Genomic DNA, 12,893 nt, shown 5'->3' with positions numbered 1-12,893 from the left:
ATACCATTCAGATTTCGTTAACAACTCAGATTCTGTTATGAATTTAAAAATCAGTTCCAGATCAGATCGGATTGTGAATTCATATTTAAATTTTGGTATAATATAGGCTTTTATTCATTTGTATGCAACTATTAATCCGAATATGTCATTATCCAAAAAAAAAACATACAGTAAACAGTACATCATCCTGTTCTATGACTAAGAACCACTTCTAGATGCAGGGTTCCATTGTTCTTCCTTCTCGATGCTAGCCGGCCTTTCACTGAAGTGGTGCCTCCAACTCTTTTCCATTATTGAACAACCCCATCAACCTTTCGCCATGGGTGAGGATCGTCGGCCCTACGCCCACATATGAAAGGGAGGAATGGCGAGACCTAAACTATCAGGTGAAAAGTCATTGTCAATTGTCTAAACCAGTAGATATATGGTTACTTCTCAAATGCTTCCAGTAGATTGGTACGATCTCTTTCATGTTTAGGTACACTTGGTGTGCAAGCTTTGTCTCTTTTACCAAGTGGTAATTTCATAAGCAACAGGACGAATAACATAAGAACGTTGTAGGCTTGATTCTGTAGCATTTTCCATGATGAATGCAGGTTGTGTGGGCACGGGAAGGTCCAAAGAATTGTTCCCAAGCATGATAAGCACCGTTGACATGGTTGGCCTAGTTGCAGCATCTTCTTCAATGCAGAGCAAGCCAATTTGCAAACACCTTAGCATTTGATCAGTTGTTGAAGTAGTAATGTCTTTGAGGACTGGATCGATGAACTCTGTTCCTTTTTCTTCACACCACGATCTCCATGCCTGCTTGCCAAGATCAATTCAAGTAATTTTTTGCTGATATGTCAGTTGAATTCCTATTACCCTATATGTGAGAACTTGAAAATACCTTTATACTTCTAGAAGCATAACTTCCTATACTTTTACACATTTCTTTTAGTTCATAGATTTTTGAGGGAAGTCAAGTTCTCCACTCAGATCTAAGGTCCTACATGCCATGCCCCTCAAAAGATGCATGTTTCAAGCATTGCATGTTGAGTAATAGAAGTATATGCTCCTAGTAAAGCTAGAATATGAATCTTCTTCAGAGAAGAGAGAGATAGGGACTTACACGGTCAACGAGGCTGCAACTCTCATCAGGAGTAACACAAAAACTTGCAGCATTCAGTTGGCCGTTGATGATTTCCAACAACAAAATACCAAAGCTGTAGACATCAGATTTTGTAGAAAACACACCATCCATGGCATACTCTGGAGCCATATATCCACTGACAGAAGGAAAAGAACTGCATTAGTTGATTCTAAGATAACTCAAAAGGGCAGTCACTTCATACAGATCGCAAGGTTGTCTATTGACAAACCAAGGGCCACATAACTATGCAGTTCATCTTCATTACTGTTCACTCATAGTCTGAAGAAAGAACTTTTGTCCCGCAGTTTTTTGTTTTGGTTTTTCTATAAGGTCTTTCTATTAAGAAAGAACTTTAAGTTGTCCAGTCACTAATTCACTAGAACGGATCCACGTTATTTCCAGAATTTGACTTCCAGATCATATACCGTGGAAGCCAGGCACCATTGTATTATGGAAATTTATGATGAAGAGACTAAGTTAAGGGGATTATAAAGACTTGTAGAGCAATCAATATTTGTGGCAGCGTTGCACTTACTATGTACCAACAATGACACTGGTAGTTGCATGTCCCTGAACTCCACTGAAGATCCTTGCCAATCCGAAGTCAGAAATCTTAGGATGCAGTTGTTCGTCTAACAGCACGTTGCTAGCTTTGAGATCCCTATGAATGATGTTGAGTCGAGAATCTTGGTGTAGATAAAGCATCCCCCTTGCAATTCCTATGATGATATTGAACCTTTTTTCCCAGTCCAACGATGCACGCCTTTCTGGATCTGCACATTGTATTGTTTAATAACTTTCATTTGAGCAACCTCTCTCTCTCTCTCTCTCTCTCTCTCTCTCTCTCTCTCTCTCTCTCTCTCTCTCTGGTTGCAGAGTTTCAGAAAAGTTATAGCTAGACGTGGGATTAAACAAGGTATGTGTCCTATACTTCCAAGCAGCACTTGAATTTTCGAAATTTGACTAAACTATGTCTTTAGTCGGGGTCCTCCTTCGAAATATTTCATACCTTTCTCACTTGTTTTCATCGAACATGATCATATGCTGCCACCAAGTTGAAATTAAGTTTGTAATTTGCGTGGTGAACTTGAAAATTTCATCTAAAAGCACAAGATATACTGGCATCTCTTGACATGCAGAAAATAAACTATATTTTCAGTACATTTTGCAGGCCACCATATGTGGTTCTCATAGGCGGCGAATCTCTAAACCTCATGAAACTACTCCATTCAGACTTTACGTGCCCTTTCTATGTATGTGTAACCGTGTGAAAGAAATCAAAATACCAACCCCTTAGGATGAAATCAAGGCTTTTGTTGGGCATATATTCATATATGAGCAACTTCTCCCCTTTTTCTGAGCAGCAACCAATGAGCCTGACCAGGTTTGTGTGTTGAAGTTTTGCCATCGACTCAACTTCATTCCTGAACTGCTTTAAACCCTGCCTAGATCGTCCGGAAAGCCTCTTCACAGCTACTTCCTGTCCATCGGGAAGCTTCCCCTAGTTTGAAAGCATCATCAATTATTTATTTGCCATTTTATTAAAAGTAAATAATCTCCAAGCTTCTGCTCCTCGTTAATGCATGTAGGGAAACTCCAACTTGGGATCAATTAATTTCCCTTCATTTTGAATATTTTTTCGCTACTTTATTTTTCAGATATGGTCCGGGTCACACGCTTACAGCTCTTTGACAACATGGAGCTCACTCAGGTTTAATGCCTGTTACCTACTGATGTGTAAGAACTTCTCCGAGTAAATCAAATAAGAGAAATAAATTTCAATTCGATTGGGACGGTAAACTCTGCCAACGCATGGTCAGAAAGTTAAGTCGTTTTCTGACTATTGTCAGAAAGTCGGTGACCCTTATCAAGAAGTTCAGAAATCGACACTTTGTCACAATTAAGTGACAGGATCCCATGGATCACCATTACAGTAATTTTGTTAAATATAAGAATGAATAACAGAAGAATGAATCGACGAAGAACTAATTACTCCAATTACCTTGTAGACAGGTCCATATCCACCTTCTCCAAGCTTTTTTGATTCCGAAAATTTATCTGTAGCATCTTGTATTGTCCTCAGGCGGATTTGTGGTAAATCAAAAGTTGTCTCATTCTCTTCTGCACTCTCAGTATCAGTGAGAGTTGTCTCTTTCTGTTTTAGCTTCTCTAAAAGGACATGAAGAAGTGGGAATCAAAATGATGAACTTTTATGGTGAACATTAGGCCTGTAGAGTCTTTCAAGGCACGTCAACTTTACCTAGATGTTGTTTTAGTTTCCCAACTAAGCAAAAAGCGAAGGCTGCTGTAAGCAGTAGCCCACCAATGAAGCAAATGAGAACCAGCATCCATCGGCGGCGGTGCCCTGTTTCCAAAGTATAATGGTTATGTGTATGATATGGTTGTTTACAAAATATTAGACGGTGCAAATGGGAGCAGACAGAAGTACAGCGTACAGGAGTTATCTGACAAACTTTATATTTGGAAAGAAAAAGGCCCCCACAAGGCATAGAACCATCTAAGAGTAGCTTCTATGGGCTGACGTGGGCCACTGAAGCAAGTAGAGATGATCTCACCGCTTCTAGTGAGGAGGGATTCAAATCTAGTTCGGGCAGTGGGATTAATCATCCTAAGATGAAAGTAAAAAATTAAGGACTAAAATGCTTTAGAACGAGTTCGTGGCAACCCTTGAACGCACTTTCCTGCTTGATCGCGTTCCGTCTTCAAACCATTTTTAACACAATTGATGCTCAAAATGGCGGACTGACAATTAGGATCGTAGATCTCCTTGGACCTTGAGCATGTAAGGGGCAGAGTAAGAGTCGCACTCACCATGATTAGGCTGCACAGATGAAACCAGCGCCGGATCGCCTGAAAAGAAGGACTGCATCCCAAAAGCCAGGCTACAGCTTCCCCTGAGGATTCGACCGCCTTGCCTTCCATTAAAGCACCCGTCAATATCAGCGCTGGCATTCCGCAAGCACCACCCACATTGGTCTGCAGATATGTCTCTCACGCACTGCACTAAAGCGTAGATCGTTTGTGAGTAAGGAAGCAGGGACTTTCCTGTAGCAAAGAGATGACTGGGAGAGCTCTGCACGGCCTTGGAGGTCAAGTTGGAGATGAGGATTCTCAAATTCTCATCGAAGCTCGTCGGATTCGATGTGTTCTCCGCTGATGGTTGGCATGCCCTGTTCTGGACATCAACTGTGCCGGCAAAGTTCTCGTCGGAGTAGCGCAATTGGCAGAGGTCGAGCCATATGATTGCCCTTCTGCTGCTGGGGCATGACTCTTGGATTTTGGTAGAAGCCTGGGCTATGCAATGCCAGCAAACATCTTTAGTGATGTCACCTCGGCACAAGGCTTGGCCGTAAACTTGGCTAGAGCCCAAGCCGACGGTTTCGTCGTAGAAGCCAGGGAAAGGTGCATACACTATCAGATAATTATTGAGCAAGGCCTTGAGGTTTCTATGAAACGGGCTGCTAACCTTGTCGATCAACGATGGTGGGAAGCAGCTAGTTGAGATGGAAATGGCGCTGCTTGGAGCAATCTTGTGAGGTGGGGGAGTGAAAAAGGGAAAGATGTCGTAACCTACACCACATTCGATATTAAGGAAAACTGTACTGCTTGTTGTATCTGTAGCATCTTTAAGCATTATAGCCAAGGCTTGGTCTAAACAAGGTTTGCAGCTCTTTGGTGTTAGGTTCTGAAGGCACTGCGCCATGGCATAGACAGTCAAGTTCTGAGTATACCTGAAACTGTCTCCCCAATACAAGCGGCCTGAAGGGTTGGTGGTGGCGGAAATGATGAGATTGTTGAAGAAGGAGGTGAGCATGGGCTTGAATCTTTCAGGGTCGGGGACGGCTTCAGCTGTCTGGAAGGAGACATTCATAAACGATCGAGGAATCGTAAAGTTGGGATCGGTGACGTACATGAAGCAGCTCTGGAGGACAACGGCAACCACTCTGTTCCTGGGGCATCGCAGAGTGACCTGTGAGGCAGCATCAGAGACGCAGACCTCGCAAGCTTCGCCGTCAATGTCACCACGACACTGGACGGCGGCTATGACTTGATCGGGGCTCTTGCCTACGGTAACATTGTAGTAGCCGGTGAGTGACACATTGGCCACAAGAGAGGCCAGTGCTTGCTGCAGGTTGTGACTGAAGGTGCTGTTCGCCAGGTTTACGCCGCCGATGCAAATCCAATAGGGACTCTCAGCCGACTTGACGAGCACTGGAAGAAGGAGAAGGGCGATTAAGAAAATGAAGCTGCAGCCTGTTCTGCACATTGCGTCGCCACAGTGTGAACGATGGTAGAATGCTTCCGTGTAAGTTTGGGAAACAAAGGAGGAGAGGGAGCTAAGTGGCATGCTTGACGAGTTGGCGTATGATTACTCAGCTAAGTCATGTATAGTTTCAAGTTGAAGACTCCATTGTTCCTGCCATGATCAACAATTGGTGGATTCATAGATTTATGCGACCGCACACAAATATTTATGTAATATTAGTTTATGAGAAACAGAAACCGCATTTTTTGTCCGTACTTGTTGAATGTGCACAACCACTTCATTGGATTAATCGATGACATGACCTCCAAATTAATTTTCAACATTAAAAAGTTTTTTTATTTTAATATATTAAGGTGCTGTCGGCTGTGCACTTTTATTAAGGCACGCTTTCGTCATTTGGGCATCCAAGCAGGTTTTTTTCTTAATTATTCGTGGGTGAGGATTAATTTTTTATAGCCCTAGCAGTCCCATCATGCTTCACCATGTCACACCTCCTTGGACAGCTACGGGAAAATATTATGCAACTAAGCTCAAATAAATTGCGTGCTTTTAAAAAATTGAAAGCATTTAATTGTTGTAGTTCTACCCGAATCTTTGAAAAAGACCCGTATAAAACACATATGATCTTCTGCTTGCAAAACGCTAAAGCACCTTATTGTTTTAACTTGGCTTTTTTGGCTTTGAAACGTAACAGCCACGGCCATCCGTGTAGCCAACTTAAAAAAAAAAAGATTATTACATAAATATCTAGCAGCTAAAAAGCCATAAGGTGAGTTCCATGCATTATTAACGTCAGTCAATGTGCTGGCTATTTAATGTATTTCGACCAACAACTAACGCTTGAAATAAATTGCAGAGTTAGTACGCAGTCATCGTTTTGAATGATGTGACCCAGAAATTTATGTGGGTGAGGCACAAATATATCTAAATTTTAGTCGATGGGTAGCTCAAGCAGAACCATTTGAGAGTAGTTTATAAGTTGCAGTCTCCCGTCTTCCCCCATAACTCACAATAACGTCATATACAGTGGCGTCAGAGGTGCCATTGTCAACGTGCGGAACCAAAATATCATTCACTCGTTTATCTTCTGTTGCATTACAAGAGCAAGTTGTGTGCGCCGTTATGCGTGCGCAACTGAGAGATATTTTAGTAATTTTTTGAAAAGATAAGTTCTTTATAATTTTTTTTTATTTTTATTTTTATCTTCCCAAAAAGTTGAACGGAGGCACTGATAATCAGGTTTGTCGATCTCAAGCTGAGACCCAATCTAACGGGTTGAGCATATCTTAGCTTCTTCAGAGAAGCAGAGCGGAGTTGGGCATCATCGGAGAGTTTGCCAACGTGCAAGGTTTCTTTAGATACAGGTAGAATCAATTAACTCGTAGTTTCTTGCATACATCTTTTTCTTCAGATTTCTTGGTGGTCCAACCTTTGTTGCCCTTACCTTGTGGTAATTTCAGAAGCCACAGACGTAATAACAGAAGAACATCGTTGGCTTGAATCTGCAACATTTTCCCCAAAGGATGCAGGTTGCTTGGGTAAGGGAAGGTCCACCGAATCGTTCCCAAGCATGAGAACCACCGTTGACATCGTTGGCCTGGTTGCAGGATCTTCCTGGATGCAGAGAAAGCCAATATGCAGACATCGTAGCATTTGATTACTTGTTGAAGTAGCAGCGTCTTTGAGGACTGGATCGATGAACTCTGTCCCTTTTTCTTCGCTCCACAAGCTCCATGCCTGTTCATCAATTGAAGTAAATATTTGTTCATATGTTGCTTGAATTCCTAGCTCCTCATAGGCTAGATTACCATTTGTTCTACAAGTTTACCATTTGTTCTAGTTCATAGCTCTTTGAAGGAAGTAATTCACCTCTCATACCCATGTGTGGATTGTGTGGTGTAAGTGGAATAGATCACAATACCCAATAAGTCAAGACTTGATCAGACTAAAACTATGTTCAAGATTGAGAAATATTCAAAAATTTAAATGGCCATGGGCCGTAGTACTAATTTTTCAGCTGCATGTTGCGGCACAGATGTATATGGTCCTCGAAATTTGTTAAGTAGACAGCCTGAATATAGATCTTCTTGCATGGACGACAAGCAATATGCACAGCAATTGATGTTACAAATGCAATTATACATGGAGAAATTGAAAATTTGCTGAGTGCTTATCGTGCCAGCAATAATCTCTCTGATGGGCATCTCTTAAATCCGTTCAAAAGATAAAGAGTTCTCTGAATGCATTTCCATGATAAAAACCACTACTTGCAGCCAACATTATCATGGGGAGGGGGATGTTCAAATCACACACACGCAGAGAGAGAGAGAGAGAGGGAGAGAGAAACTTACATGCTCAACAAGACCACGACCCTGAAGAGTTGCAGAAATGATTGCAGAATTCAGTTGGCCACTGATAATTTCAAACAATAAAATGCCAAAACTGTAGACATCAGATTTTGTAGAAAACACACCATCCATTGCATACTCTGGAGCCATATATCCACTGAAAGAAGGAAAGAAAATGCATTAGTTGATTCTTAGGTAACTTAAAATGGCAGTCGCTTTCATAGAACTGCTTTTCATATCACCCACTGACTAAACCAAACAAGGCACATAATTATGCGGTTCACCTCCAGTGTTCACTAGCACCTGAAAAAAGATGATTTGACTAGCATTTTTTTGCTTCTTTTCTTTGACAAGTTGAGGTCACAACAACTCTGTAATCCTATATGTATAGGACTGTCAAATCCGCATGCCGTTTAGTCATAAAAATAAAAGAAATGATTTGTTTCTGCAGATCTTCTGATACTACTTCACTAAAAAAGATCACAGTGTTTCACCTAATGTAAATGAAGGAAGCATATAGAATTTGACTTTCGGATCAGATCCTATGGTGGAAGCACAGAACTACAATTGATGAAGAGAGAAGTCATGGTGATTATCAAGACCTATTTAGTAACCAAAATTTATGGTAGCTTTGAACTTACTATGTACCAACAATGATACTGGTAGTTGCCTGTCCCTGAACTCCGCTGAAAATCCTTGCCAATCCAAAGTCAGAAATTTTAGGATTCAATTGCTCGTCTAACAACACATTGCTCGCTTTGAGATCCCGATGAATGACATTGAGTCGAGAATCTTGGTGAAGATAAAGGATCCCCCTTGCTATTCCTATTATGATATTGAACCTCTTTTCCCAATCCAGCAATACACGGCTTTCTAGATCTGCACAATGTAATGTTCAATATTTGTAATTAGATTAATCTCTCTCTCTCTCTCTCTCTCTCTCTCTCTCTCTCTCTCTCTCTGTGAATGTACAGTTCCAAACAAGTCCAGTTCCACCCGAGATAAAGGCAAGCTATATGTCCCCCACCAAGTAACTTTGATGTTTTCAAATGCTCCAGACCTTTCGCACATGCTTTTCGGGAAAATGTTCGTCAACTGCCATGTAGAATAAATTAACTTTGTAATTTGTGTGAGAAACTCGAATTTATTTCAGAAAGCATGCGAATTCATGCTTAGAGGAGGTGCTTAGAGGAGGCTGCCTTTAAGGCGTAATAGGTGGCTTCTCTTGACATGCAGAAAAGAAACTGAATTTTCAATTATTAATGCGGAGCATAATCTGCACTACTCACAGGCAACTAAATTTATGAACCTGAAGAGACTATCGTAAGCAGGGAACTTTGGCCCCCCACCTTCTCTCTCGCAGGTGCGACATTGACAAAGAAAAACCTTTTTCCCATAGACGTCAAGGACATTGAGTAAAAGATTCAGTTTCTGATAATCAGATACCTCAGGTAAAAGAATGAAAGATACTAACCCTTAAGGAAGAAATCTAGGCTTTTATTGGGCATATATTCATAAATGAGCATCTTCTCCCCTTTCTCCAAGCAGCAAGCAATGAGCCTAACCAGGTTTACATGTTGAAGTTTGACTATCAACTCAACTTCATTCTTGAATTCCTTCAAACCTTGCCCAGACCGTCCAGACAGCCTCTTCATAGCGACTTCCTGTCCATTAGGAAGCTTGCCCTGGTAGGAAAGCATCACCAATGATGTTGTATTTGTCATTCTAATACAGAAATAGGATCAGAACTTGAACTCCTCATCATAGAAAGAATTGATTTGGATTAATTTTTCGCCTTAGTTTTTAAAATCGTTCACCTTTTTCAATTTTCAGATACGGTTCAAGTCACAGGTTTTCTTACACAGTTTCACTATAGAGCTCAAGTTTAATGCTTGCCGCGCGCCTAGAAAATTGAGCTGAGGTTTAAAGTAATTCTGTCATTGACAATGAAAAAGATTAATCGACTAAATCAATTACTCCAATTACCTTATAGACAGGACCATATCCACCTTCCCCAAGCTTATTTGATTCCGAAAATTTATCCGTAGCGTCTTCTATTGTCCTCAGGCTGATCTGCGGTAAATCATAGTTTGCCTCCTCATTCTCTTCGACATTCTCAGTATCGATTGAGGTTGCTTCTTTTTGTTTTAGCTTCTCTGAAATGACATGAAGTAGGAAATTGAAATTATGAGATTTTTTCTGGACAAGGACCTAGATAAGCATTCAAGGCACATGACATTTACCCAGATGTTGCATTCTTCTCCGAACTAAGCACAATGCACAGGCTGCTACTAGCAGGAGCCCACCAGTTAAGCAGATGAGAAGAACTATCACCAAAAGCTTATTACCTGTATAAAAAAGGAGATTTTTTTTTGTATGATGAGTTGTGGTTGTTCACAGATTGTTAGATGTCCAAATCTGGACCAGATATAACTGTAGCACACAACTGTTACCCAATAATATATAGAAAGAAAAGGCTATAATGCACAGAAGCATCTAAAAGTACCTTCTAAGTTGGAAAATACTGTTTTCTTCTTGTTAGAGAAAGTAGAAGAAGAAAATGTGAAGATTTGGAAAAAAATGCAATAAAACGAACCTAAAGCAAGGTGACTATAGTGGGAGGTTAGTTTGCCATCGAGTACCGAAGGCCAAAACGAACATGGGGAGGCTGGTAAATAGAAAGAAATATATACTTTCAGAAGCTAATAAAACAGAGCAGACCTGACCTGAGACCCTGTTCTCATAATCAAGTACAAGTCTGCCAAGTTCAACAGCAAGAAGCTAGTTCCTTCATCACAGCCACCAACTGCTTCTTCAAACAATTTTCAATAAAAATGACGGGTCCGACATGATTACTACTCAAAATGGTGACAGTCTTTCACCAAAACATGTTAAAGGTTAGGAATTTAGATCTCTTTAAGGATGTGATTCGGCAGAGTAAGAGTGGGGACTCACCATGCTTGTGCTGGTAAAGCAATAGTGTTGGATCGCCGAGAAAGAAGGGGTGCACTCCAAAAGCCAGACTGCAGCTGCCCCTGAGGATGCGACCGCCTTGCTTTCCATTAGAACATCCCACAATATCAGAGCTTGCGTTCTGCAAGCACAGCGCACATTGGTCTGCAGAGATATCTCTCATGCATTGCACCAAAGCGTAGATCCTCTTCGATTCCGCAAGAACGGAAACGCCCGTAGCAAAAAGGCGATTGACAGAGCTCTGAGTTGCCAGCGACGTCAGGTTGGATATGAGAATTCCCAAATTGTGATCGAAGCTGGTTGGATCCGATGCATTCTCCGCTGCTGGTTGGCAGGCCTTATTATAAACATCTAACACGCCGGCGACGTTTTCATCAGAGTAGCGCAATTGACAACGGTCAAGCCATACGATTGCTCTTCTACTGCTGGGGCACAACTCCTGGATTTTGGTGGAAGCCTGGGCTGTGCACTCCCAGCAAACGTCATCAGGGATGTCGCCTCGGCACAAGGCCTGGCCGTATACTTGGCTGGAGCCCAGGCCCACGGAATCGTTGTAGAAGCCAGAGGTAGGTGCATGCACTATCAGATAAGAGAGTAGAGCCATGAGATTTCTGTGAAAGGGGCTGCCAACCTTGTTGCTCAATGCTGGCGGAGAGCAGTTAGTTGCGACGGCGCTGCTTGGAGAAATCTTGTGAGGTAATTGGGGAATGAAAAAGGGAACGGTGTCGTATCTTAAAACGCACTCGAAGTTATGGTAAGCTACAGCGGCTTGTGTATTTGCAACTCTCTTGAGCATTAGATCGACAACTATGTCTAAGCAAATTTTGCAGCGGTTTGGGGACAGGTACTGAACGCACTGCACGGTGCCGTATATAGTCAAGTTCCGAGTGTACCTGAACTTGTCGCCCCAGAATAAGCGGCCTGAAGGGTTGATGATGGCGGAAGCGATCTGTTTGTCGAAGAAGGAAGTCAGTATCGGCCTGAATCTTTGGGGGTCGGGAATGAGTTCATTTCTCGATTGAGTTATATTCACGAATATTTGAGGTAATGTGAAGTTGGCGTCATGGTGGTGCAAGATGCAGCCTTGGAGGAACAACATAGCCACTCTGTTCACGGGGCACCGCTGGGTGATCTGGGTGGCAGCATCGGAGAGGCATACTTGGCAAGCCTCACCGTCGAGGTCACCTCGACATTGGCCCATGGCAATGGCTTTTTCAGAGCTGTTGCCCACGGTGGCATCATAGAAGCTGGTGATGGAAGCGTTGGCTACCACAGAGGCCAGTGCTGGCTGCAGGTTGTGGCTGAAGGTGCTATTCGCCGAGTAGGTTGGGGTCGGAATGCAATACCAGTTGGGGATCTCAGACATTTCGGCGAGTTGCAGAGAAAGAAGGACAGTTAAGAAAATGAGGCTGCAGCATGTTCTGCACATTGCTCCACCACCATGTGAACGATGACAGGATTCTTCTGCGTAGAAATGGGAAACAGAGGAGGAGGAACCAAGAAGCATGCAGTATATTCAGATCGTCTGTTTCTTCCTCGTTATGTAAACTCTTCCGACCAGGTCAGTTTGCAACTTTCATGGTTTTCATTCAAATGGCTCCTTTCCTTTGCCCATATTATCAAACATAGGCCCCATTTACTTTTATGGCTTCAGTTTACTAACAAGGGCGTACATTACGTAATGTGTGTGGACTTTGGCAGAAGCATTAGGAATATAGAAAATAAGAAAGGCGAACTTTTCTATTGCACAAAAAGGCGACATATTTTTGTTAATTTAATTTTAAAACAATGATCTAAAGTAAACACAATTTTTTTTTACGTCTTAACTGTCACGTTAATTGGAACCCTTTATTAGCAGTTGCTAGCAAAAGTAAGGCCCGTATTAGATGAACTAGAAATGTGAGGCTTATATTTGAATATAATAAAAAACAGACCCTTAAATGAAAGCTTCTCTACGATAATGTGTTTATGGATAGTATCTCTCAATGTGCTGGCTATTTAATGCAATCAACGAACGTTCCGTTGAAAATAAATTGTCATCTCCCTCTCTATCTAATAAACGTACGACTCTTACTATCATTTAGGTGGATGGTCCTTTGAAATAATTGGCGGAGGCCCACTTTAAAAAGGATCCGATACACTAAGACTGTTC

At 41.8% G+C, this 12,893-nt stretch overlaps 1 protein-coding gene across 1 annotated transcript; it reads right to left on the bottom strand.

Annotated features, from left to right (window-relative positions):
* Positions 1 to 219: 219 nt before the first annotated feature.
* Positions 220 to 12,274, bottom strand: LOC116263660 (uncharacterized). Its single transcript, XM_031643391.2, has 14 exons — positions 10,724 to 12,274; positions 10,012 to 10,116; positions 9,755 to 9,924; positions 9,243 to 9,453; positions 8,410 to 8,647; positions 7,772 to 7,925; positions 6,862 to 7,157; positions 3,965 to 5,502; positions 3,393 to 3,497; positions 3,135 to 3,301; positions 2,423 to 2,633; positions 1,668 to 1,905; positions 1,112 to 1,268; positions 220 to 804 (listed from the first exon to the last, which is right to left on the bottom strand). The coding sequence occupies exons 1-14, from the start codon at positions 12,246 to 12,248 to the stop codon at positions 508 to 510; spliced, it is 5,412 nt and encodes a 1,803-aa protein (XP_031499251.2). The 5' UTR covers positions 12,249 to 12,274; the 3' UTR covers positions 220 to 507.
* Positions 12,275 to 12,893: the final 619 nt, after the last annotated feature.

This window comes from Nymphaea colorata, chromosome 11 (assembly GCF_008831285.2).
Source record: "Nymphaea colorata isolate Beijing-Zhang1983 chromosome 11, ASM883128v2, whole genome shotgun sequence".
Taxonomy (NCBI): Eukaryota; Viridiplantae; Streptophyta; class Magnoliopsida; order Nymphaeales; family Nymphaeaceae; genus Nymphaea; species Nymphaea colorata.
Note: the sequence above shows the minus strand (reverse complement) of the source record. Positions and strands in the feature narration are given on the sequence as shown.

Excerpts from the sequence above, each read along its gene's own strand:
- LOC116263660 (XM_031643391.2), bottom strand. The coding sequence starts at position 12,248 with ATGCTTCTTGGTTCCTCCTCCTCTGTTTCCCATTTCTACGCAGAAGAA. Across the intron at positions 9,925-10,011 it reads GAGAAGAATGCAACATCTGG|AGAAGCTAAAACAAAAAGAA; the intron begins GTAAATGTCATG and ends ATGTCATTTCAG. Across the intron at positions 3,302-3,392 it reads GAAACTAAAACAACATCTAG|AGAAGCTAAAACAGAAAGAG; the intron begins GTAAAGTTGACG and ends ATGTCCTTTTAG.